This window comes from Glycine soja, chromosome 6, assembly GCF_004193775.1.
Source record: "Glycine soja cultivar W05 chromosome 6, ASM419377v2, whole genome shotgun sequence".
Classification (NCBI taxonomy): Eukaryota; Viridiplantae; Streptophyta; class Magnoliopsida; order Fabales; family Fabaceae; genus Glycine; species Glycine soja.
This window is the reverse complement of record NC_041007.1, coordinates 48254782-48282721: the sequence shown is the minus strand read 5'-3', so window position 1 is coordinate 48282721 and position 27940 is coordinate 48254782. Positions and strand designations below refer to the sequence as shown.

General features: G+C 33.7%; 3 protein-coding genes across 7 annotated transcripts; 1 reads left to right on the top strand and 2 right to left on the bottom strand.

Moving 5' to 3' along the window:
- Positions 1–267: 267 nt before the first annotated feature.
- Positions 268–2894, bottom strand: LOC114417447 (molybdopterin synthase sulfur carrier subunit). Of its 3 annotated transcripts, none has more exons than XM_028382660.1 (3): positions 2812–2843; positions 1976–2076; positions 268–979 (listed from the first exon to the last, which is right to left on the bottom strand). In XM_028382660.1, the coding sequence occupies exon 3, from the start codon at positions 969–971 to the stop codon at positions 663–665; it is 309 nt and encodes a 102-aa protein (XP_028238461.1). In that variant the 5' UTR covers positions 972–979; positions 1976–2076; positions 2812–2843; the 3' UTR covers positions 268–662. The 3 variants fall into 3 exon arrangements, with proteins under 3 accessions (XP_028238461.1, XP_028238462.1, XP_028238460.1); XM_028382661.1 differs by lacking the exon at positions 2812–2843 and adding an exon at positions 2187–2740; XM_028382659.1 differs by lacking the exon at positions 1976–2076 and having other exon boundaries at positions 2812–2894.
- Positions 2895–6608: 3714 nt separating this feature from the next.
- LOC114417446 lies at positions 6609–10626 on the top strand. The gene is made up of 2 exons (XM_028382658.1): positions 6609–6779; positions 6917–10626. Exon 2 carries the CDS (start codon positions 7407–7409, stop codon positions 10380–10382), a length of 2976 nt encoding a protein of 991 aa, XP_028238459.1. The 5' UTR covers positions 6609–6779; positions 6917–7406; the 3' UTR covers positions 10383–10626.
- Positions 10627–14721: 4095 nt separating this feature from the next.
- LOC114417445 (uncharacterized protein At4g26450-like) lies at positions 14722–25226 on the bottom strand. 3 transcript variants are annotated; one of them, XM_028382656.1, is made up of 4 exons: positions 23119–25224; positions 22706–22895; positions 22475–22523; positions 14722–15113 (listed from the first exon to the last, which is right to left on the bottom strand). In XM_028382656.1, exons 1-4 carry the CDS (start codon positions 24918–24920, stop codon positions 15058–15060), a joined length of 2097 nt encoding a protein of 698 aa, XP_028238457.1. In that variant the 5' UTR covers positions 24921–25224; the 3' UTR covers positions 14722–15057. The 3 variants fall into 3 exon arrangements, with proteins under 3 accessions (XP_028238457.1, XP_028238458.1, XP_028238456.1); XM_028382657.1 differs by having other exon boundaries at positions 14979–15113; positions 22453–22523; positions 23119–25225; XM_028382655.1 differs by lacking the exon at positions 14722–15113 and adding an exon at positions 16280–16768 and having other exon boundaries at positions 23119–25226.
- Positions 25227–27940: the final 2714 nt, after the last annotated feature.

Below are 27940 nucleotides of genomic sequence, written 5' to 3'. Positions count from 1 at the left end.
AATAACACAAATCATGTTATTTAATGAGGCCTTAATAGATTACATAAAATCTTAGCAATCATACAAAAAACATCGATAAATCTCTAGAACCTAGCATGCCCTAGAAGACATATAATTCAAATTTCTGTTGTGGGTGGGGGCAATCTGGAAATTATGTCTATCTTCCTTTACCAACCTCTAATCCTAATGCAACACCTTCCCTTGTAAAAATAACATCCATCACTAGTAAAATTATATTTTGTCCATTTCAAGACATGAAAACTGTCCTTAATGCTAAAATAAAGTGCCACAGGAAGTGACAAATGAAAATTCTTCATTTTCCCTAGAACAAGAAAATTTCTGGTGTTCATTTACAATAAATCTAGCATTACAATCATTTATTGAAGTTCACAAATCACAATCAATCTACTGGTAGGGTAATTTTACAGAGTTTTGAGTTCTCGAAGGTTGAACCTTTTTGTTAAAATTATTTTTTAATTAACTTCATGATTGAACCGTTGCCCAAAAACTTAGTAGAAATCTCCTAATTGTATGATGAGAAAGGTTAACCTCTTGAGTGAGAACTGCACACCACCAATAAAATTTACCCTACATGAGATATTAACTTATCAATCAGTATTAGATTACAAAAGTAGAAGTACCATGCAGTGATATTAAGTGATTCAGCCACCACTTATTGGAGGAATTATGGCCAACTCATCAGTGTCTTTAACAATGGTTGACTCAGTTGTATACTCCTCATTCAGAGCCAAAACCATGCAGCCTCTTATTTCTTCCAAACTTGGAAACTTGACAAAAAGCTTTTTCAAACAATCATGAGTAGTACTTCCAGATGACACCTCCAGTGGCAACTCACTCAGGCCAGTGAGATCACGGGCTCTGGCGAAAAACAATACTTTTATCTTCACCAGAGAACTTTCTTTCTTTTTGTGAGTGTCATCTCCATCCAAAAGCTTAATATCTCCTTCCATTCCCTTTCCTGCATACAATAAGTAGTTAGAGACAAACTAGTACACACAAGAAAACTGCAGAAAATTCAATATGACAACATAAACCAGTGTTTACAGTTTATTTTATCCACTGTAAAACCAATAAGTGGAAACAATTCTGTCAAAAAACCATCTCTGGCTGCTAAAATTATTAAAATGAAAAGATCCCAATCATCTAACTGACAAAATCTCTCTCTCTCTCTGTATGTATATATATATATATATATATACAGTGAACATGAGAACATGCTTCTGGAAGTAAAAGTCATTAGTAAGTGTCACAATAGTTTGAGAAGGGGAAGGGGGGATTCAGAAGCTGCCACTAATTTTTATTTGAATTGGGAAAACCAGAAAATATTTAAAAAGAACATTTTAGTCAATAACGAGTCTTGTCTGTAAAACAATATTAAATTTAGTGTTCTAAGTATAGGGAAAGATAGAAAGTTATGGGCTAAAATGGTTATAGGTAAAGAGGCAATTGATGGACTAATGTAGTACAATGAGTTCAATCTAGAGGCTAATGATGGAATGATGGTAACTAGTACTGCATAGTGAAATCTGCTGCTGATAGGTGTGTTCCCGGTGCAATTTGATTCAGTTTTTGGCTAAAAAGTCATCCAAACCAAACATAAAAATTATGTTATTCGGTTTGGTTCAGTTTGAATGTAATATTTAATCTGAACCAAACCAAACCAATCTTTTGTGGTTTGGTTTGGATCAGTTTTTACTTGACACATCCTCACTGCTTATTTTACTAGTTAAGAGTAGGACCACAGAACAGTAACATAAACAGGGATGAAGAAGCAAAGTGATAAGGAAGAAGAAACCAAAGTGAACATTTCAAATGTAGATGCAATTAGCATATACACAACCGCCTAAACAACATAAAGTATATATTATACGAGTGACAGAATGAAACGATGATCAACCCTTGCAATCAGTTGTTGGATTAAAAAAGTTAAATAATATTCCATGAATCGCATTACCCTCAATTGAAAGTCACCATAGAAAGATCACAGCAGAGCAGAATATGATAGGAGCTCCTTACTCTCAATTTAAAATTATTGGTACAACCACAAGCATATTCCTACAATATTACAAAACACATAAACCCAATAATCCATTTACAAAAGCTAATCAAACTGGTATCACATCTCTAGAAATTATAGAAAGTATGGTGAGAGTGAGGAGGTCAACTTATTGAACTTGTCTCTCAATTTGGGATTGGATGTTGGTGCTGATTCTGAGATTGAAAGCGGTCGGATTTGTAGCTTTGAAGAGCAAGAATTAGAAGTATTCAAGAGAGTCAAGAGGGAACTGTTTGTTGAGACTCCTTACTTGCTGATAATTGACAAATGACAACAATAACCATTCCCTCCTTTTTTTTCTTTTTCTTACAAAAAAGGGGCCAATCCATTTATCAAACATCTTGCAAGCAGATACAAGTCACAACAACTACAAGTACCTTAACCTTACTCCTACAACAGTTAATTAGATAAAGATTTTCACAAATATAACCGTTTCCCAATTTTCTCCTCAGACAGTTGAATCATACAGCAACACAAAATAGACAATAAATTCATAAATAAATCAGCCACAAGATAATTCAATTCAATTCAATATGCAAGAGCACAATTATCATGCTCCAGCAAAGCACTCCCCAAAAATGAACCATTTAAACGAAACCCATTAACTAAAGTTGAGGTTTTTCATATGATATCCACATGCAATTGGTTGTGTAAAATTCAATTTGCTTAATGATTTAAACATGAGACATAATATGGGCTTTTGTGGAAAATTGAGAGAGGAAATTGAGACTTACAGAATTGCGATGTGTTGACGGTGTAAGAAATGGAAATGGTTCATTCATTTATTCTCACACACACGTGTATATATATATATATATATATATATATATATATACATATATATATATATATATATATATACATTGTACCCAAGCCATATGTCAGCAAAAAGACAATACTATTGTTTTGTCTGTTATTAAATGCCAGCGCGAGAAATGCTTAATATTATTTTGTATTTAACGTAAAAATTAGTGAAAATTACTCCAAAAAAAATTAAATGTGTGAAAAATTCTGTCAAATCAATTTTAAATTCAAAGTGAATTTTTCAAACACGTGAAACCAAAACGTACTGTTGAGAATGTGATGTAAAATGACGTAGGATTGTTTTAGATTAATTAGTGGTTCTGAGATGGTAGGATTAGTTTTGTTGAATACTAAGACGAGTTATTATTATTTTTCTCACAGTAATGTTATATTATTTGTTTCAATAAGATTGTTTTTGACACAAGATTGTAATCATATATTTTTGTTTATCTTTGGTTCGGGAAAGAGGAAGAAGAAACAAATAGGTGAGAAAATAAAAAGAAAAAAAAATAACAAATAGGATGGAAATAAAAATCATTTGATTGTAGAAAAATAGTAAAGTAATATAATATAAATTAAATTTTTGAGATTATTTAGTTTAAAGAAATAAATAAATATCATTATTATTATATATTTTTATTATTATTTATTTTTATTATTGTTAATTATTAGTATATAACAAATCAGGAAGGGACAACCTCCATAATCGATAATGGGAGGCACCATAATCAACGACGGGGGCATTTAAGAAAATAATCGTTGTGTGCAACATAAACAATTATGTTGTAATCTGCCAGTAGAGTAACATTATTATTTTTAGAAAAAACGTTAATTGAATTGACCTTACTAAGAATAAATTAAAATTAGTAAATGAAATTAATATTAGATTTTTAATAATTAAAAATATTTAAAAAATAATCTTAAAAAGATCAGTTAATTTTATTTTTGGTTATATTGTGTTGCCATTAAAGTGTTTCTGTAATTTTTATCATCAGTATTATCATTGAAAAAAGAGATTTACTGGAGGTTAATCAGATTCTTCTATAACAATTAATCATTAATAGAAGTGATAAATATTTCATATTTATAACATAATAAAAAAATAACTTATCCGAAAATATATAATTATATTTTTATTATTTTAAAAATATATTTAATAAATTATAATTTTATTTACAGAATAATAAAATATAAATATACATATTGATTTTTTGTGTGTGGAACTTTTTTATCATTTAAAAAGTTGATGTCTATGCAGTCAAGAAAAAATTCTTACTTCTCAAAAAGAAAAAAGTTGATGTCTATCCTTCTCCTAGACCTCTCTAACAGGGGAGAGGATACGTGTTCATGCTGAAGTTATATAGATTTATAATATTGGTACACTTTCTAGCATCAATTGAATTAGATTTTTTAATACTTGATCTTTATATAAGAAATAAATAGATGTGATTTTTTAATTATAAAAATATGAATCCAGTTTTAAATGTATTAATTGTTTAATTTTTTATATATTTAATTTATTATGAAATTTATTAATGAAACATTTACTCTGTATTTACTGAGTTATTAATAATATAGGTTAAAGATGTTTCTGGTACGTTTAATTTTATTTTTAGATAAAAGTCATTTAAACTAAACATAATATAAAAATGCGGTATATTTAAGTGTAATTTAAATATAACATCAAATCTAAATTAAATCAATTTTTTAAAAGTGAGCTCAAATTCATATTTAAAAGTAAAATTTACTCATATTAACTTGATATTAACTAAATATAACATCTAGTTTTCATAACATCTACTTTTCATATTAACTTGATATTAACTAAATATACATAATTATTATACTATATTATTTTAAAAGTAAAATTTATTTTTTTATTAAATTTTCTTTAAGATATTTTTACTTTTTTTACTCATTTAACATATTAAAAGGTTCATGTGCGGTTATAATTAAAATATTTTTTCCTTAAATATTCTTTCAATTTTTTTTTATTTTCAAGAGCTTTATAAGTTAATTATATTTATTTTAATGAAAATATTAAATTTTATAAACAGATATATTTTGAATATGTGTCACAACTGTTATCCGAAAAAAAAAATGTGTCACAATGGGAATAATACGTGCGAATGTACGGATACTAACTGGTTGATTTTTTTAATTTTTATTACTGTGTGCTTCAGGTTGACCAGTCGTTGGTCCAATTTCCAATACCAATTGTTTAAATTGGTGTCAGATGATTACGCAGATAGATACCCTTCCCAACTAGTATTATTATATGAAGTACCATCATAATAATTTTCTGTCACTTCAAAAGAAAAAACTTATTAGTAGTGTAAGTTTTGATCAAATCCATTTTTTTGTGGGAGATAATGAAATTGTTTTTAGGTAAACTACCATTTTGGTATCCGAAATTGTAATCTCCTGAAACTGAAAGTACGAAAATATTACCATTTTTGTTAAAATTAATATTTTTACCAACATGACACATTGTTTGTCTATATGGAAATTGAGAGTGCACACATGATAATTTGATACATAGGTAACAATTGATGATACCCACATAATAGTTAGATCAAAGACCAAAATGATAATAACAAGATAATCATCTATTATTCAAGTATTACACAACATAACCAAATATCACGGTTGTCTCATATTATTATATGTCATTCACATATGCAGCATCATCAATTATCATGTAAACAAATAGAATGTCTCATAGGCACAAATATTTATTTTAATGAGAGTTTTTAATAGCATAACTAAAATGATAGATAAATTATATTTTTAGGAACTTAAAAGATATTTTCATACTTTTAAGGCCTAAATAACTGTGAAGTACATAATAAAGTGACATTTTTCCTTATTAATTTTTTCCTACTGTTAGTATTTTGATAACTTGTGAAGCATTGGTATATTGTTGAAATTGATTTGGCGGCAACTAAATTCATGCATTCACGTGATTATCAAATCGAAATCATTGAATAAGGGATACATAGCTCAAATGTCAAAATAAATCTGAGTTTTTTTAATTTTCATATAACAGTTAACTGACTACATAAACACATAAAATAATTGAAAAATATTCCTGAATTGTACAACAATTTGTTACACGAAATCACACAAATAAGACCATGGGTTATTCACTTATTCAACTTCCACTCCAATCAAATAATTATTAGTTACTTGACTGGTGAAACCATTAATTCTTATTTTTGTGTCAATTTTTTCTTACTAACAAATAGCCTCATTGAAATTATTACTGTAATAAATCTAGATCCATTCTCAGAATACCAAACTTCTTAAAGTATGATTAATAACTATCTAATGACATTCATATGGGAAAAGGCAGTGAAGTAAAATCATACCAAGTTCTCACTCAATTATGATAAATAAATCTGTCTTGGGGTAAAACTCTGATCAATCTTTGGTCTTTGTGCTATTGACAACTTTAACTGCAAGAATTTTCATTTACAGCAGGTGAGAGCCTGAGAGCATACAGGGCCAAACAAATAAGACAAAACGAAAATTGCACTACGGTGTATTAAACTATTTAGTATTGAAATACTACACCATACTTGCTTTTCTTTTTCTTTGTTTTGGTAGTGGCACCAAACTTGTTTTTAAGTGCTTATTTAATTATTACTTGTCCATTTGTTTTGGCAGAGAAATCAATACTATATTTTCAATTCAAACTTGGGAGAATCAACCCCACGTTAGATACCCTGCAGAACTACATGATGGAGAGAGAAAAGGTACCACTGGACTTAGACAAGGGTCATTTCTTTTCCCTCCATTTCAAAGGTTAACCCTGGAGTTGAAGTTGAAGCAGACATAGAGAAGAAAATGGCCTTTACATTTTTGTTTTTTCAGCCAAAAATAGTGGAAAAATAAGGTAACTTCAAAGGTTTCAGACTTTCAGAACAGAAGTTAGCATCACTATCACCAAATAAGGTTGGCTTAGTGATGTGAGAGTCACTTCTGATTTCTAAGACTAACATTTTTTCTTTGCTGTTTCCTTTTCAACTACAGTATAGTAGCATGGCCAAAACTGGAAGCTGAAACTCATCTCCAAGTTTTCACATTCATCAAGCACACAGTTTTGATGCTTCACAACTCACACACCACATCAATCAGTTTTGAAGTACAGCACACAGCTTCAGATACTAAAAGCCAAGTGATGAATCTGTGCACCACATGCAGAGCTCTTGTGTCTTAGCCTTTTACCATTGGATTGCATTTATGTTTCCAGGACCAAGCAAATGCTGTAGGGTCATAGTCAGAGCCACACAGATACATTATTCAGGTCTCCTGTATCCTAGCAACAAATAATGGTTTTTTTTTTAAGACCTACCTATGTCCCACATAAACAATAGAGGAGCCATTACTAATTATTAAGAAAGAAATATTGTAGAGTGTAGAGCAATATACTATGTGTGTACATCTATAGTGAGATCTATCATCCTATCCTAAAGGCCACTAGCACTGCACTTGTTAGCCATCTTTGAAGAGTTTCTTATTCATGGACAGTGAAAGAGAGGACAACAACCACCGAGGCACCAATGCAACACACACTGCAATCTCTAGCACACTTAAAATTAAGATTGCAAGCAGCAACAAACAAGGTGAGGGGAGTTTAGACAACTCAAACTTACCTTCACCAAACATAAACAATACCACAGAATCATCTCCTTATGGCTCTCCTCTTGTGTCCCCACCTTCTTCAGCATTTGTTTCAGCATTGCAGTCTCCATATATATCTCCAAGGGCCATAATCCCAGACCCACCTAATGGTTCTTCTCCTTTGGAAAACCAACCATCACTACCAACAACAACAACAACAACAACAACCACTTCCACCCCAGAAGATGTGCCTAGCAGTTCCTATACCCCCCCTTCTGATCAATATGAGTTCTCTGATGACACTGCTGACACAAGGCTCAAATATGTGACATGTGTTCCTGAAGCAGCTCCTGAACGCATCTCATTCTCATTTCAAGTCCCCAGAATTTCTTTTGCAAAAGGTGCTATCTCACCTGCTTCCAATGCTAAACTAAGAAGCTGTGATGTTTACATTGGATTCCATGGCCAGAACCCCAACTTGGTGCGCTTCTGCAAGTGGCTTAAGTCTGAGCTTGAGCTTCAAGGGATTGATTGCATGCTTGCTGATAGAGGAAAGTACTCAGACAGTCAGAGCCATGAGATTGCTGATAGAGTCATTTGCTCGGTGGCATTTGGAGTGGTGGTTGTTACAAGTTCCAGCTTCCTCAACCATTATACCATGGAGGAGGTGAGATTCTTTGCTCAAAAAAAGAACTTGATCCCTCTCTTGTTTGATACAGGAACTTCTGAGATTATGTCTCTTCTTAACTGCAACTCTATTGACAAAGAATGTAAAGAGGCAATTGATGGACTAATGAAGTGCAATGAGTTGAATCTAGAGGCCAATGATGGTAACTGGCGAAGCTGCATAGCGAAAGCTGCTGGCATCTTAAGAGCAAGACTTGGTAGGAAGAATACTGAGCAGAAGGATAATATGCAAGGATTTGAGAGTTTACCTTTCCCAAGGAACACATATTTTGTAGGAAGAGAGAAGGAGATCATGGAGATTGAAGGCCTTTTTTTCGGTCGAGGGAATTGCATGGAACAAGTCCAAGATCATTGTAGGGCATTCACCAAAGGAGAAGCTAGTGGAAGTGGACAATCTGAAGGCCTTGCAGATGAGGAAAGTGAGCCAGTAATAGGTAGGTGTGGAAGGTATATTAGTCTAGAGATGGGGAGGTGCAAAGAGCCAACTTTAGAGGCTTGGGTTGAACCAACCATAGGAAACAATTCTGTGAAGAGGTTGAAGAATAAGAAGGCAAAGAGTGGAAACTGCAAGAGCTTGTGTAGCAGTGTGATTTGCATTAATGGAGTTTCTGGGATTGGAAAGTCTGAGCTGGCACTAGAATTTGCTCATAGATATCACCAGAAGTACAAAATGGTCTTGTGGGTTGGTGGTGAAGCCAGGTATCTTAGGCAGAACTTATTGAATTTGTCTCTCAATTTGGGATTGGATGTTGGTGCTGATTCTGAGATTGAAAGAGGTCGGATTCGTAGCTTTGAGGAGCAAGAATTTGAAGCATTCAAGAGAGTCAAGAGGGAACTGTTTGGTGAGACTCCTTACTTGCTGATAATTGATAATCTTGAGACAGAAGTGGAATGGTGGGAAGGGAAAGATCTATATGACTTGATACCAAGAAACACAGGAGGGACACATGTGATTGTTACTACTAGGTTGTCCAAAGTAATGAGCTATGATACTATTCAGCTTCTTCCTTTGCCATTATCTGATGCAATGATTCTGATGATAGGAAGAAAAATGAAAGATTATCCAGCAGATGAGATAGACATCCTTGAAAAATTCAATGAGAAACTTGGAAGGTTGAGCTTTGGCTTGTGGATGATTGGTTCATTACTGTCTGAACTTGCAATAGGCCCTTCTTCTCTCTTTGAGGCCATAAACCAGGTGTCACTCATTGAAGATTCAAACTCTTGCTATATGAGCATTGCAGAAGGGCAATGGTGCAAGAGCAACCCTTTTCTCATGAAGACCCTCCTCTTTTGTTTGGAGACTTTGGAAAAAACAAAAGGTAAAGGGAACATCTTGGCCATAAGAATGCTGCTTGTGAGTGGCTGGTTTTCCCCTGCTCCCATTTCAGCCAGTTTATTAGCCAATGCAGCAAAGAGTATTCCTATGGTTGAAAACCGTCTCAAGAAGTGGACCAAATCTCTGAGCCTAACACCTAGTTGTTTATCATCGCGGTCGTGGAAAAACGAAGAAGATTCAGCAATGCTTCTTGTGAAAATGGGACTGGCCAGATGGGCTAATCAACATGATGGATGCTGGCTTAATTTCCACCCCATAACGCAAGCATTCGCCAAAAGAAAAGGCAGTTTGCAGTATGCCAAAGCCGCAATTCAAGGAGTGAGAAAAATGGGCAGCCATGTGAACTCAGATCACTTATGGACCTCAGCTTTCCTTGTGTTTGGGTTCAAATCTGAGCCTCCACTTGTGCAGCTGAAGGCAATTGACATGGTTTTGTACATCAAGAGAACAGCTCTCCCCTTAGCAATTCAAGCCTTCACCACTTTCTCAAGATGCAATTCATCCTTGGAGCTCCTAAGGGTGTGCACCAATGCACTGGAGGAAGTTGAGAAGTCCTTTGTCTCTCAAATCCAAGATTGGTCCTCACATAATTCAATCTGTTGGAAAAGGAGGCTGCAAAGAGGCCAAAAAGTGGATGAATATGTGTGGCAGGATGTGACCTTGTTGAAGGCAACACTGCTGGAGACAAGAGCGAAGTTGCTAGCAAGAGGGGGCCATCTAGACAGTGCCAAGGAACTGTGCAGAACATGCATCAGTATCAGAACTGTGATGCTTGGCCACAACCATGCACAGACCTTGGCAGCTCAAGAGACATTGACAAGGTTGGTGAGAATGAGGAGTAAGATATGAGTATGTGTTTTTTGTCTTCTACTTTACTGTTAAAACTTCATACAAAACAACACATGTAATGAAAGGTGTGTAAATGTTACTATGGCAAAATAAGCATTACTGTGTATGAATGTACTACTAATGTTCCTTGTCTGCCTCAACAAAAAAAGTATTACTGTCGCAATAATGTTGTTCTTGTTAGAGGCATTTACTGTAATGTTGGAGAATATGATAGTGCCAATGGAAAATCTAGTAGTTACCTTAATATGTTGCTGCTCTTTGATTGAATTTACATTACTCTACTGCATATAATAGATCAATAAAAATTTCATTAGTGGAATTCAGCTGAGGTTTTCTACAACAACTTTTGAATTACTCAACGGTTGAGGAATTTAAATGAATACCTTGAAGACAAGTGGTGAACAAAAATTGTTTTCAACTGGAAGCAAACCCACATGCTATGCTGGTAGATAAAGAAAATTGTTTCAGATTTTATTTAATTAGAACTACATTTTTCTTATGTGTTGATTTTCAAAGTTAAGAATAATACAATTAATTACATAATTCTTAGTTTCTGAGATCTTTTTTCCCCTTAAAGAGGCACTTAAAAAAAACAATGAGCTGTTAGATTCAGCAAAACTGGAAATTTGAAGCATCAAATTGGTAATTCGAAAAAAATGAACAAAGCAGAACAGACCAACTTGATAAACTATTGAGATCAAATGAAATCATGATGACTAAATTATTAGAATCCAATGAGTAAATGCATTAAAAAAATCCAATGAGTAAATAAGACAATTTATGGGAATCAGATAAGGATGATTGACTACAACATTAAAATGACAAAAAAGATAATTATGAATCCTAATCAAAACAAATAGAAAATACAAAACTGTATGTATTTTCACAAAAGAAAGTATTGATGAGTTGGTATTCATGTTCCCCCTTTACAATTACAATCACTTATCAGTTTTAGGAAATTTTTTTAGGGCTAAGGATATGTTTGGATAAAATTTTTATATACTTCTAGGAAAAAAAATAAGGAAAAAAAATGAAATGAGCTTTTCCATAAAATAAAATTAACATATTATAAGCTAATTGGCATAATAATTTTTATGTTAGTTTCTCTAAAAAGATTTTTTTTAATTTATACATAAGTTAATTTTAACTTATGAAAAAGTTTATTTCATTTTTTTATGTTCTTCTTTTAAAAAAATTTTATAAAGAAGTTTATTTAAATATGTCTTAAATATCATTATTGAAACTGTTTTAATTAACGGCAACTTGGGAAGTGTTGGAAGCAAAAGCCAAAACTTAATTTGTAGGGGTTGAGCGAAATAAATGTTCTTAGATATAGGGCTCCTTTACCTAAAAAAAAAAGAAAAAAGAAGAAGATAGGATTCCTCGTATATACTTGTAAAGACTCTAGACCTTACCATAGCCGAAGTAAAATTATGATGTTATACTAAGATAGTAATATTGCTCCTCTTAAGTTTTGTGTTAAAAAAAATCAACTCATTCTAAACTCTTATAAATACATCATATAGTAGTAGATAAATATTTATTAAGGTTAAATATGATTTTATTCCTCTAAATATTAACTTATTGGTTTTAGTTTTCCTAGAAATAATTTTAATGTATTTGGTCCCTAAATTTTTTTTAAATGCATCTTTTAAGTATTTTATTTAACTTCATTTATTTTTTAGTTAAAAGTTTAATTAACATTTTTATTTCCAGCATTAGCATGCAATGTGTCCTGCTAGAAAGAAGAAAAAAAACATATTACAACTCTACTACTTCCAAACAGTACATATAATTAAATTCATATATTATCTCTTTGTTGGTGGAGTCTGATTATGGAACAAACATAGTTACATGGACCGTAACAGTTTAAGTCTCAGTAACATAATTTACAATACATAGAGGTAACTTGCATTTAATAAAAGATATTAAGGAAGTTAATAAAGAACAAAAAAAAATTAAAAATTTCAAAGACCAAATGGAGAATACAATAGAATTATTTTCAGAGGATTAAAACTAATATTCATTAATATTTAAAGGACAACATTTTTAATCCATATTTATTATATACTATTGTTACCTTTTACATGTACCACCTTTTTTGCTCACTGCGGGGAATTTTTTTATTTATTATTATTATTAGAAGATATCGGACATTGGTTAATAACTTAATATGGAGTATACCTCCCCCATACTATCTTAAAAGTCAGTTAAAAGCAGCCATCTAAAAAGCATAAAAAAAATATACAGAATATATTTAAATTTTAAAAAAAAATATGAAAAGGATAGACAAAAGGAAAACCACTTGAAGAGCATGAGAGTAAAGAATCTTTTGTTAACCAAAACACACTTCAATTGAAATTTAAAATTTAAAAAAAAAATTAAAGCAAAGCTGGCAATTTATACTGACATAGCTTTAAAAAAAAAGATAATACCTACTAAGACGCAATGTATTTGTATAGTCTATTTTAAAATTTATATTTGTCATCAAATTCCTTTAAAAACATCAAATTATTGGTGTCATGTTGACATCAACATACATACATCACATTAACAAAGATGATGTCAATATGATATCATGTCATCAATGTCGTGTCAACAAAAAGTGACACATCATTGATATCACATGGACAATAATATAATATCATCGGTATCACACTATTGTTACAGTAAAGGAATTGAAAATGAAAAAAAAAATACAAAGATGAAAAATAAAAAAATTATATAGACTAAGGAAAAAATGACATACTTAGATACACGAAACATGTTAGTTGACTTAGTGATTAAAAGAAACAAGAATTTGTGCGAGTGTTGAGTGAGGAAAAAAAAAGACAATACGTAATGAATTGATTATTTTTGTATGCGGATATATCGAGAGTCCTTAAAATGTGTTTTTTTTAATATATATATCTTGTAAAAGAAAAAAAATAATGTATATAACCAATTAGAGTGTTTAAAGTACTTCCTCTATTCATAATTTTAAGATACTTTCAAAAATTTGTTTGTCCTTTTATATAAGACTCTTATCTAATTTCTAAATGGATTAATTATTTTTTTTCTACATATTCTTATTTAATTATTATCTCTCCAAACATTAGAGAGAAATAATTAAGTGAAAAGAAAGATAAAAAAAGATAATTTTAGAATAATAGTATCAATAATTGAATAATTTAATGTGATTAACTAAATCAACTATAAGATGTGTGAATTAGTTGAAAAAATACGTGATTATCCACATTTTTTTTCCTTTTTTCTCTCTAATGAATTCAAGGGGTATTCTCACTAAAAGAGAATGCTAGTTCTATTACTTTAATTATTATTGGGAAAGGCCTCTTGGAGATTTGCATTTTATGCGGATAAGTCTGTGAGGACAATCTGTCAAACACGTCACATGCTATTGTATTATGTGTTGTTAAGCTTTGCGAGTCGAAGAAGAGTCAAAATTCATGATTACACAAGTGTTTGAGTTCATGATGACTGCTGTTTCTAATTTTAGTTACATAGAACAACACTATATACGACTTTTAATGGAGAAATATTAATGCTTTCTTTGAATTAGAAACAAATAAATAAACAGATAGAAAAGATTCACCATGAGTAAAATAAAAAGGGAAAGTAATAAAACTTTTATCCTTCATTTGAATAAGTAAAAGAAAATAATAAATAAATTACAAAAAATATTTTTATACTAATTAAAAAATTAAACTTTTTTGTTCCATTAATTTCTATTAAATATTTTATTTTGTTCCATTATATTAGTTTTTAAAGAAACTAAAATAACAAACATGAAAAAGACAGGTCTTCATTTCCCCTATATTCATGTCAATTTAGAGGAAAAAATTTCTTGTGGGTCTAAGAAAAAACTTCCGCCCTTCCTATTCCTTGTCTCAATAAACAGTACAAATTTGATATTTCTTTTCTATTTTCTTCTTATTCCCTCCTAAACAAACAAGTGTAAAACAAATCAAAACCATAACATTGATTGTCAAAGCCCGAGACGAATTTCACACAAAACTGTATCTTCAAAACATGTAAGTTACATATTCACAAAGTTTGGGTGGCAGTTGCTTATTATGAATAAATATTTTTAAATGACAAGAAATTTGTAGTGACCACTTATAGAATTTGATTCATAATTATGTGATAGTTCGAATAAATATTCCAATAATCTCTTAGAAGAGAACAATATTGAAGAAATAAAATGAATTAAACTTCTCTTATAAGTTAAAACCAACTCTACAAAAAAAAAGATAAAATCTACTTATATACCTGAAATTATTCATAAATTAAATGAAAAATTACAACAAAAAAAAATTAAATGCAGAAGTTAATTCTAATATGCAAGAAACTCAACAAGAATGTCAATTGAAAGCCATTCTGTTAAATAATGGCCAAATACATAAGCAAATTTGTTACAATGGGATATTTTACAATTTTGCATCATTCGACACAATTCTCCTCTAATAACCCTAGTAGTGATGCAGAGGCATTAAAAAGAGAGAGGAGAACATTGGACAACATAAAATTCAGCTTACATAAATACATAATTCCTAAGAGGAGACAATTTATGAAAATGAAAAAAAATGAAAATAAAAAGCAGCATTTCATTTTTGTATAAAGCTAATGACTAAACATACCACTACATAATGTCTCCTGAGAGTTGAGTGATCACAGATCAAAAGTGTTTCTGATAATCCTGCGATGGAGGTTGCTCCCATGGCCGCAAAAAGCCTACACAGAGCAATCAGTTTAGATACATAGGAAATGGGAAATCTGCACACAAATATTTTATCATTGTTTTATAAAATCTACAAGTTAATATTTACATCTCATAAAAGTTGCAATAATCAATTATATTTCAATTCTGGATTCTTATCATGCTTTAAGCAACAAACCGTGAATCATATATTCAGGCACGGGTCAACGCAAGCTATGTTTTAACTTTTAATGTATCCATACTACGCCCTACCTCCCTCACAAAGAACATGCAGCAGAGATGTTTATATGATCCACTTGCTAAATTCAGTCTAAAACATCCTTCCCAATATAAATGTTGAAGTTATAGGATAGGGCTAAGATAGGGAAACAAAAAAAAAAAAGAATCCTCAGTAAACTAAAGCTTTGTTACAAATATACATACATGAAAGAAAGTAACCCTTAAAAAATGCAGGCTTCATTGACCATACATCCTCCCCCTTTTCCTCCTTTTGTTTCTCTCCCTTTCGAGATCATAACGAAGTGCCAACAACTAAACAGGCAAAGCTTCAATACATGGCCATCATAGCTTTGCCACACAAACGACTCAGTTAATATATATATAAATCTTTAGGGAAACGATGATTTCTTAGATTGATTATCATCTCAACATTTCCCTCAAGTTGGAGCATAAAAATCATATGCAAAAAACTTGTTATAAATGTAGATAATCCAAGGATCACGAAAAGACTGATAAGATATCTTATTAGTCATTTAAGTGACAAAAAAGTAAAAATACAGTGACAAAATTTCTTTCATGAAAAGGAAAACCTACCTCCTTTTTGTTTGGTTGGTCCTCACAGAAAATAGTTTAAATTGGAACAAGCATGTAAGGCTACTTGATTATCAGTTTGTCAAATATCAATAGTTTTAGACAAAAGAGTTGACATGTTGCCATTGCTTCTGCATTTGACAAGGCAATAATACCCCGATTCATACTTTTTCAAGATACAAGATTGCCTCCAAAGTACCCTAAAGTCAAATATCTATTTGAAGGAGATCTGGCAATATCTGCATATGTGAAACCCATTCTCAGGCATGTCCAAATATTGTCATGTATAAATTCTTCTCTTGGTAGCTTTAATGAGAATCACATCTTTCCAATGGCTGTCACATGGAGTCTGTTGAAAAAAACTGACCAAGCTCACAACAAAGGAAATATCTGATCAGATGATAGTGAGCTAGTTCAACTTGACATTTGGATCCACAAGTGCAAAAACAGGTCAGCAGTTTGTCATTTCAGTATCCTCCAGTACACCCAGTCCATATTTTCTACATGAGACGAGATTGCAACACCAGTAATATTGAAACACTTCAATACCCAGAATCATGGGTAAAAAATGTGCTTTGCAGTTGGCAGATATTTTCCTTATCACAATCAGTTATGACATTATGACAACATCACCCGCATAGACAACCAACTGTATGCACGTGGAATAGTGAGGAATGATAATAGAAAATAGAGGGATCTTCCTCACCATGAATCATCTCAAACTGTTAAATAACTATGTTAAATCTCCCAAACCATGACAGCAAAGGTTGCCTCAAAATACAAGGAGCATTATGCAGGCAGCACACTAATCCAAACACCTTATAGTGTTTTCTCCATATAAACCTCTCTAGCAAGCTCTCTGCGAAGAAAGACATTTATAACTCCATAGGTCAAAAGGTATCACTATAACCCAGCTCATGCATCTTTGTCTAGCAATTAACAACAAACTTTGCATTGAGCCAATCAATCTGGCCACTTGACCAACTTTAACTGTGTATGCACAGAAACAACCAAATGTAAAAGATAAAAGAACCAGCCACCAAGTGCCACTAGAATGTAAGGCAATCATTTCATCAAATGCACCATTTTTTTTGCAACCCACAATGGCATGAAACCTTATCAGTAATCTTTGGAATATAGGCAGGATGAAAAGATGTGCCAAAAGTATAATTGGGTTAAAATAGAATCAGTGACTCAAATTCATACATGCAATGCAGACTGGGATTGGAGCAAATAACTTTTCAAAAGGAAACAGAAAGACTGGTTATTATAGATGGGATTGTGCAAGGTAAGGGAATTGGAGAAAGAGAGTCAGCAGGTGCTTCCAGAGGTCTGGCAAGAGGATTAGGATGCGAGCAACAACAATAAACCTAAACTCTGCAGAAGAACCAGTCAAAGGAACATGAAGAACCTCATACACAAAGGAATGCTCAGTAGAACTCTCAAAGAAGGTAAAATTTGATATGGTAACGTAACAGTTTGTTCCTGGAGAAAAACATCAATATCCTTTGTGAGAATTGGCACAAAGTTTGTCTTGTCCTAGATCAAGATCAAGAACAAAGCACATGCAAGGTGAAGCTAAGCCCACAAAGGGGAAAAGAAGGGGTAATCTGGTTTAGTAAAACCAAAGGGGGTAAGCAATTAAGTAAAATATGAGAACTGCATCACCACAAAACCTCAAAAGGACATTATTGTGAAGAACCAAAATATAAGCATTCTTTTAACTAATGGTCTTTACGCGTTACAATGCCATTTTTCCGAGGGTTGTGATTGCATGAAGATTGATGAAGTATGCCCTATGAGGCCATAAAGTTGTAAGCAAACCAGAAAATTACTCCTGGGCCATATAAAAAAAATAGAAGATATCTAGAGGTACAAAATTAATTGTGAAAGTACAAAAGGATTCAAATATAGAAAGCAGTGATATATTTTCATATATGATAACCTTGTGCAACAAGAATAATCATTGATAAATATAAAAAATACTATAATCCCAATATTGGGAAAAGCCAAACCAAGTCCCACTTTGACTAGAGATAATACCTGATAAGAGCTTATAAAGCTTAGGTACCCCTCACCTTACAAAACGGTTTCGTAGGAATGAGTTAGACCCAAAGTCTAAGATGGTATTAAAGTTTATCCTAGATCTATTATTGGACCACCTACCATATTATATTATTATTATTCATGCACCAAGCCCAATAGTGTTGGGTGTGAGGAGGATGTATTGGAAAAAACTCAATTCCCACATTACAAAAGATAGTTCCTAATAAGAACTTATAAAGCTTTTTTTGTTGTTGTTGCTTTCACAAGGAATGTTCTCTACTGGTGTAAGGCCTAATCTCTTCCGGGGTACAAAAGGCAAAAGGTTAGACCCTCCCAACTAGGTTTTCTCGGGAATCAAACCCCAACCTCTCTCCTTGGCAAAAAATCAAATTGAATTTTAGTAACAGAAGAGACATCTTAATCTTTGCTCAATTTCCCTTACCTATAACTTCATAGTATGATTCATGGGCTTTATCCCCTTGTACAGAATTTTCTAAGACCTCGTAATCTTGTTAAACAATTTTGCAAGCCAACTAATACTTTTCGCTCCTAGACCCTTCTATACCTCAATGATCCGCTCCAACTGCTTTGTTATTTGTCATCCTCTACAATGCTTCTTTAACCTCAAGCTCTCAAATTCTAAGAAAAAAGTTATAAATTTGGTCCTCATCCCTTGTGTTAGCCTATTTGAATGCAAAAGATTCTTTCTTCATTAACTAGCTTGTGAAAGTAATTTTCCATCCTTCAATTATATATATCATTCTGTAACCAAGACTTTACCTTCATTCTCAATGCATTTTACTTTATCAAAGTATCATGACTATATTTCCCTACTTATAGCAAGCTCGTAAATAGTTCTTTCTCCATCTTTAGTGCCCATCAAAAGTTGTAGCTCTCTCCTCATCCACCACCTTCTTGACATCTTTCATAGTGACCACATATTTTTCCCATTTTTCAATATTCTTACACAAACCCACACTTTATAACATTCTTTTTGAACCTTAACTTTCTTTTGCAAACTTCCATTTCTCCAACAAGATTATTTACCCTTAGGTCCCCAACCTCTTAAGTCATCAACAATCTGTTTTGCTACCTTCCTAATCCCTTCATCCATTTGTCCAACATATTTTCACTTCCCACACCCTTCCTCAAGAACTTTTCATTGAAACTTCCTAATTTTTTGCCTTGTGACCACTTGATCCTTGAAATCCTATCTTGGCTTTTCCTTACTCTCTTCTCAACTCTTACATCCATGACCTAACTCTGTGTTGGGTAGTCAATCTCTCCCCATGTATCACTTTGAAATCCATGCAAAGTTTTCTGCCTGATTTCCTCATAAATAAGAAATCAATTTGCGAGCATACCACCCCACTTTTGTGGGAGATAAGATGGTCCTCCCTCTTCCTAAAACAGGTGTTGTCTAGTATAAAATCATAATCAACAGAAAAATCTAGGATAGATTTACCCTAAGCATTTGCTTCTCTTAGATAGGGAAAAAATAAGTCCTCTTGTCCTGCTGGAAAAGGAGGCAGCAGAAGTCGTCATTTTGATTGTACTATGCAGCTTCAATCAGAAGTGTTTGAAGAAACTCCCTTTTTCTCTTCTTCAATGCAGGATTTCAATTCTGTCCAACAAGTCTTGCATGTTCCATCTCTTACTCCATTAGTGTCACCAGTCCATGAAATCCCTAGCATGGACACAAGTCAAGCCACCTATCCAATCAGCCCTACTCGATCTCCTCCCAGTGTTGACCAGCATGAGTCACAGAGAGCTATCTAGTCCTATGTCACAAGGAGAGTCCTCTGCTTCATGTCTGTCACCTTGAACGACTCATACCACGGTTCCAGTTGAAGATGACTCTGGGTGGCCAATTGCCCTTAGGAAAGGTATCAGATCTACCAAAAATTCTCATCCTATTTTTAATTTTTTGAGTTATCACCGGTTATCTCCTTATTTTTCCTTTATTTCATCCATATCACCTCTCACCATTCCTAAATATATTCATGAAGCACTTGATCACCCTGGGTGGTGACAAGCCACGGTTGTTGAGATGCAGGCTCTTGAAAGCTATGGTACATGGGAGTTAGTTCCCCTACCTCCTGGGAAGCAGACAGTCAGTTGTAGATGGGTGTATGCTATTAAGGTTAGGCCTAATGGTGAAGTTGATCGCCTTAAGGCTCGATTGGTGGCAAAAGGATACACTTAGATATATGGTCTTGATTACGGTGATACCTTTTCTCTAGTCAACAAACTCACTACTATCCGTTTATTTCTTGCTATGATTGTCATTCGTCATTGGTCTCTCCATCAGTTGGACATCAAAAATGTTTTTCTACATAGTGACCTAGAAGAAGAGATATATACATGGAGCAACCTCTTGGATTTGTTGCTCAAGGAGAATGCGGGTTAGTTTGTAAACTGCGAAGATCTCTTTATGGCCTCAAACAATCGTCACGTGCTTGGTTTGGGAAATTTAGTCAAATTATATAGGCATTTGGATTAAAACGTAGTGAAGCAAATCATTCAGTCTTCTATGGTCACACCTCACTAGGAAAGTGTATTTATTTGATCGTCTATGTTGATGACATAGTTATTACAAGAAATGATGCTGCTGCAATTTCTCATCTGAAAAAACATCTATTCAACCATTATCAAACCAAAGACCTTGGATGTCTAAAATACTTCCTTGGTATAGAGGTAGCTCAATCAAACGAAGGCATTGTTATTTCTCAAATGAAGTACGCTTTGGATATTCTGAATGAGATTGACATGCGTGGATGTAGGCCCCATTGACAGTCCCATGGATCCAAATCAAAAGTGGATGGCAGAACAGGGTGAACCCCTCTCAAATCCTGAGAGGTACAGGAGACTAGTTGGGAAACTCATTTATCTCACAATCACCAGACCTGACATCTCTTTGCAGTTGGAGTAATGAGTCAATTTATGCAGAATCCTTACACTGATCATTGGAATGTTGTCACTCAAATTCTCAGGTACATTAAAAAGGCTCTAGGACAAGGGTTGTTGTATGAAGATAAGGGAAACACCCATGTTACTGGCTATTGTGATGCTGACTGGGCAGGTTCTCCTATAGACAGGCGCTCTACTACTAGATATTGTGTGTTCATAAGAGGAAATCTGATTTCTTGGAAGAGCAAAAAACATAATGTTGTCGCTCGATCTAGTGCAGAAGCTGAGTATAGAGAAATGGCCTCAACTACTTGTGAACTTATGTGGATCAAGCAACTTCTTCAAGAACTTAAGTTTTGTGAAGTTCTGCAGATGCAGCTCTATTGTGATAATCAGGAAGCACTTCATATTGCCTCTAATCCTATATTCCATGAAAGAACCAAGCACATAGAAGTGGACTACTACTTTGTTCGAGAGGAGCTAATGGCTAAGGAAATTAGTACAGAAAAAATTGGCTCTAATGATCAACTTGCAGATATTTTGACTAAGTCATTAAGGGGGCCTAGGATTCAATTTTATTTCCAAGCTTGGTGCATATGATTTATATGCTCCAGCTTGAGGGGGAATGTTGGAAAATAGGTCATGATGTACCTAGAGTAGTAGCTTACATTTTATTTTTGTCTTTTGTATACCTGCTCTGTTCAGAGCTCTGTATTTTGTACTTACCTTTCTTCAGCTTACTGAGTAAGCTAAGTTTTCTAATATAATAGAGCCTGAGTGTGGAGAACACACTTGAGGATTTCCATTCAATCATCTTTAGTTACATTTAAGTAAAAGTAAAGATGAAGTAACAATTTATAGGCAGGATACGAAGTATAAACCAGGCAGCAAAATATGCAGGTGAGGTGAACAGAAGTCACATAACCAAATCAGCCGCAAAAACAAGTGCAAATGGTTAATCTGAGAGCTGCAATACAACCATGTGGCAGCTTTATAGACAGAACCAAAAAAGAAGCTGAGGAGCTCTGAACAGATTGTCACAAAAGATTGTGTCACACACCAACATCGATGACAGGACTGCTATGTGGTAGAAGTATATGAAAAGGTAGATGACAGCAAGGTTGAGTAGGCCAATTGATCGAGGAAAGACAATCTGAATGTTGGAATCAATCAAACTTCAAAGGATAAAAGGTCTCAAAATGTGTGAGCTATAGGACACAACCAAACATGGGTGGTTGGAGAACACATCCAAACCCTAACTGTTAGGGTTGATCACCTGATTCCCATATCCAAATAAAATGTAGAAAGATGAAAGGATCTTTGAGAGATCCCATATACAGAAGTGTCTAGCAGTATATGTGTGTCTTGGTGTTATTAATAATAGGTAAAAGGCTATGTAAATTCTATAGTTCAAGAGAACAGCTATGCCTGTATTTTATAGAACAGATTAATAGATAGCTAGTATCTCAACCACCTCAAAAGTCAACTAAAGTATTAGTGCAGTAACCTACCCAATTACTCGTAACTGCAGCATCAAATATCAACTAACATGAATCACAGGTACACTTAACAAATAAGAAAACAAACCATTAATAAAAATCTGTCATACTTAATTCTCCAAGCGACATATATATGGAATCATCCTCAGCAAGTGTCCCCTGAAACGAAAAGAATGAAATTATGAGAAAATCATCAATTATGATTATTAAGAAAAATCTTCTCAGAATAAAGAATCATTTCATTGTTGATTATAAAGGCATGCAGCAACAATCAAGTCAGCAAAGGTTATATTAAAAGGACATGCATCAAAATATATCTCAATTTGAAGGTAGCATTGTACCGTTCCACTTTGAAGGCCCATTTCATTGTGCACAGAGTTTATGTCACCAGGTACTGAAGAACAGTTAGGGAAATCTGGCCCAAGCAACTCTGATATCATAAGCCCATATCCATCCTGAACATCATGCATGTCAGCAGCATTTTGAGCATGGCTAGAAAAACCTTCAAGGCCAGGAAACATAGTCTCTGTCCTGTGATTTCAAGACAACATATTACGAAGAGAGTGGCAAGTAAATGAAGGATGTTTAAAACTATATGCTCCAGCTGATATTTTCACTAAGTAACTGAAAGCAAGGATAAAAAAAATAGATAAATTAGATCCTAACAAACACTAAATTTGAGAGATTGGATAAAAGAACGCTTAAAAAAGATAACATAAAATATCCAGGGGGGAAGGAAGTAGGAAAAACGTACTTTCTATCCATATTGTCGATTGACTTCTCTTCTTGAATGGAATCATCATTTTCTAAATCAATTACTTCAATCTCTTTGCCATTTGTTGCATGAGTATTGAATTTCCCTGATACACTAGCATGACTCATGGTCAGATCTATGTCAATTGGCACAGCTTTCTTTGTTTCAGAAACTGCAGGGGGGTAAATCAGAACTGGATGATCAACATGATTTTCATGCACTTCAGATGCTTCAATGAGATTCAGATCACAGGTTCTAAACGAACTCAGCAAAGAAGGCTTTTCCTCTGAACATTGAAGAAAGGGTCTATCTCCACCTTCTGTGAACTGAGAACCACTACTCATCAGGCTCCCCTGATCAGAAGCCATGGTCACTTTGTCAATATGTGAAATTTCATCTTCTACTGAGCTCTCTTTCACTTCAATTGGGTTACTATGCAGAAAGTATCCCCCACCTCCAGTCTTAGGAACAAGGGAAGGCACCCATTCTCTCAGCTTCTTGTTGTCCTCCCTCACATCATCATCATCTTCGGCAACACGCTTTTCACCACGTTCCTCAGCCAAGGAACTGCAACCTCCATACTCTGGTAGTGTAGCACCAGACTCTTGGTTGTTATCCTGCATAAAACCGCTATCCTGACCAGATTGACATGTTACATACTGAACTTCCCCGGCTTTACACACAGCATCTAATTCTTTCACATCCTCAGCAGCATGAACAGGTTCCACCTCGGCAACGTCCGCGTCAACATGTACTATATCATAACTTTTCTCACCTAGCAAATCACCCGATGAGGATCCTTTAACAGACTCATTTTCAGGCACCACTTCCTCAGCTACTTGAAGATCCCCGACATCTTGTGCAGTCCCACTCCCATCTGGGTTGTTCTCGGCCTTCAAATTCTTGCGCGTAACCGAAGATCGCCTCCTGGTGGGCACCTTGACAGACTTGCACAGCGAAACCAAATTAGCAACAACCCCACCAGAGCTACTATTCTCCTGATCACTCAACTGAGCAGACACATTCCTCAATCTCTCACTATCATCGTCGCTGCTGCCACCATCTTTCACCTCCTTAAGCCCAACACTCACACTCTCCAAATCATTACCAACACCAACCTCCATATCCACATCACTCGCATCTTTCCCTACACCACTCGGCTTCACCTCCAACACTTCAGCATTCACCCTCTCCTTATCCCTATCCTTATCATTCAAATCACCACCATCCTCACTCCTTGGCACGAATTCATTCAAATTCGAATTCGATTTCACCGAAGCATCATCAACACTATTCTGATGCTGCTGCTGGTACTGGTACTGATACTGGTGCTGATCCTCCTCACCCTGGTGTCTAACAGTAAATCCACCACTCTCATAATCATCATCCTCACCACCACCGGCACGAACCCGATCAGACCAAGACCCGTTCCTCCTATGCTCCTTCCCCCAATCCATCCCATTGCTCCTGTTGAAACTCCCCCTCCTCCTCCCTCCTCCCTTCTGCCCAAACTCATCAAACCCACCCAATTTCCTCCTCCCATCAACACTCCCGAGCCGCGTCAGGGCCGACTGCCGCCCGCCGCCCTCCGCCGGACTCTTATGGTTCTGCTGCCACTTGGGCGGCGGCGGAAGCGCGTTGGGCGGCAGCAGCCCCTGGGAGACCAAATACTCCGCCGCAAGCCGCCCTGCCTCAACGAAAATGTCGCCGCCGCCTCTCCGGCCTCTCCCGAGCCCTCCGTCACGCTGCTGGCGGTACTCGGAGGCGTAAAACCCTCGCGGACTCCGTTGTCTGGCCTGCATAGTGATCAAATGAACCTAATTAATTGAATTGATGCAGCAGCTCAAAATCTTTAAGCCATGGAATTGAACAGAAAGGGATCGAGTGAGTTAGGTAGGTTTGAGGGTTTTGGTGGTTACAAGTAACAGAGTATTTAATATAATCTATGCTATGCTATGCTAGAAAGTATATTAGATTCGTTAGGATTTGGTGCGTAAATGGAAAAATTGAATTGAATGGTACAGAGGAACAAAGTTTCATGCTCATGCTCTGCATTTCATTCCCCCGATACTATTTTTTCTTTATTTGCTGTTTTGTGTGTGTCACTGTCCTAGTCAACTTTTTTATTTTATTATTATCATGCTTCCTACGCATATATACGGAAACGTGGTTTGTTATATGTACAAGTTTATCATTCAAGGAGTAATGTATTAAGCATTTACTTAAAAATAAAAGTATTCTGCATTCAATGTTTTTTTTTTCTTTCTAGAAATAATTTTTTTTAATGCAAATGTGATTAGTAAATGCCAACAAGTCGTTATTCAACTATATTTGATCATTTTAGAAAAGATTCTGAATTTAAATCTTACGAATGAGAAAAAAAAAACATATTAGATGAGAAAATCTTAAAAATAAAAAAACATAGATTGAAAAATCTTAATAAAAGTGATTAGTTAACTTTTTTGATAAATATTAATAATTGACAAAATTAATAAATATTTTAGACTGATATAATGATTACATGAAAAAATATGATTAGTAAATGGAAACAAAAATTACAAATAAAGAAAAAAAAATGGACTCAGCGCATGGTATTCACATTAGCTTATGTTTCAGCACCTTATAATATTGATTAAATTATAATTATAAACTTCTTTTTTAGATATTATTTTAGGATAAATAGTCATTTTCATCTCTAAAAGTATATAACATGATAATTCCATCTTTGGAAAAAAAAAATCCCTTAAAATGTAAGAAGTGAGATAAATTTGTCTCATCCTTAACTTTTGTCCATAAATTTAACAATTTGCTGATATTTTCGTCCTTCAAAAATACAACTTAGTGACAAATATATAAACATAATTAATTGACATCAATAATAAGATACATGCACTAATAACACATTAGACTTAGAAGTTTCTGATTTTGTTATTGTAAATATTTAATGTATTATAATTATAATTATATTTATAATATCAAATTATCACAAAAGAATAAGACTTAAGAGGTGACAATGCAAGGTTAGGTTCTCAAAAAAAAAGTTTGTTAAATCTTAAATAAATTATTCACAAGTAAAAGAAAACAAATATGAAAAATCTAATAACAAGGACTACAATACTTTTATAATTTTTCCAAGCATAGTTAATGATCACCTATATAATTATAATGTATTTGTAATAATAATAAATGAGACAAAATTAGAGACAACTTCATATCAATATTATGGTTATAAAAAAAAACTTATTAGATTATTGAATGACACTTATCAACTATCACCCATTCTAATTCTAATGATATAAAAAAATGAAACATAATTTTTGAAATTTTGTTTAAAGTAAATTACATTAAATACTATGAAGTTTAGAGAAATTATATAAATTTTTATTTTTTTTTCTACTCTTACACTAATCTTCTTAATTATTTTAAAAAAATATTCATTAATATCCTTTTAAACATTACACTAACCTCCTTTATTATTTGAAAAACATTACATTATATTTTTCTACAAGGCAGGTTAATGTAAATGTTAAAAAAATAAAAAAAAAATTGTGTAATTTTATAAAGCCATAAGAGTGATTAATATAATTTATTGTTGTATTTAATATGTCGTATTTAAATGTATCCCACAAAACCTGGAATATGATCAATGAATAGATGGAATATTAACATCTTTTAGAACCTTCAAATTATTCATTTTTAACAATTTTATATGAAATTTCAAGAAAATACAATAAAGTTTCATAAAAATATCATCATGATATGGAAGAAAACTAACCTTCCAACTCACTCAATTATCAATTTTACAATGTATATAATATAAAAAAAAACTTTGAACAACTTCATTTTAACTATTTGCAAAATTAACATTATAAATCTATCTATATATTCATAGTAACAACTAAGTCGCATAATATTTTCAAAAAGTACATCTGGAATTTCATTTTTTGAATCATCTTAGAGTTTCTTCTTCTTTACAAATGAAGGAATGAAATGGTGGATCAAACTCTCAAAGTTTGGCATTTCTATTATAGAAAAAAAGATCCATCAAGGTCCAAGTCTTAGCCGATTTCATAGTAGAACTCACCTTAACACTGATTGGAATGATGGCCTCCTCACCTTGGATTTTATCAGTAAACGGTGTTGTCAACTGAGAGGGCAACAGTCATGCATATGCTTAGAGGGGCCTGATGGCGTCATAGTGGACGTGTGGAACAATCTTTTAAATTCAATTCCATCCCAAGTCATAATAAAGTGGAGTTCATTTATGAATTAGTCGGCTTTGATGAGGAGTTCAAAGCCAACCTATGACATAAAAAATCAAATCTATGCCCATCATATCATTCAAATTCCACACAATAGCATCCAAGTTGTGCATAAACACCTCCAATAGATCAGCCTGAAGCTGAGGAGTCAAGGTCGTACTGATCTTCATCTTTTTTGCCTCTACGATCTCCACTTCTTTCAACTCCACTATCAGACTCGGACCCAATCGATAAAATCTTGCCAAGGGTCCAATTCTAACACATGAAACTCGTGTTGTCTTATTGGTCCATAAAGCCCTCTTCTTGCCCTAAGGATCTCCTAATAACATTTCTGAGCAATCTCTTGATTAACACTAATGGTGTCGACCAACCCATCTTCCTATAAGAATTTCACTTCAGATGCGTCGTCGTACAATTGCTTCTAACTTATTCAACAACGGCCGACCGAGAAAAACATTGTAGGATGGCGATTCATTTACAATCAAATATTGAATCGTCAATGTCTTGACCCCTTCATTACCAAAAGTTATTTCTAGGCCAGCATAGCCTTGAACTTCGAT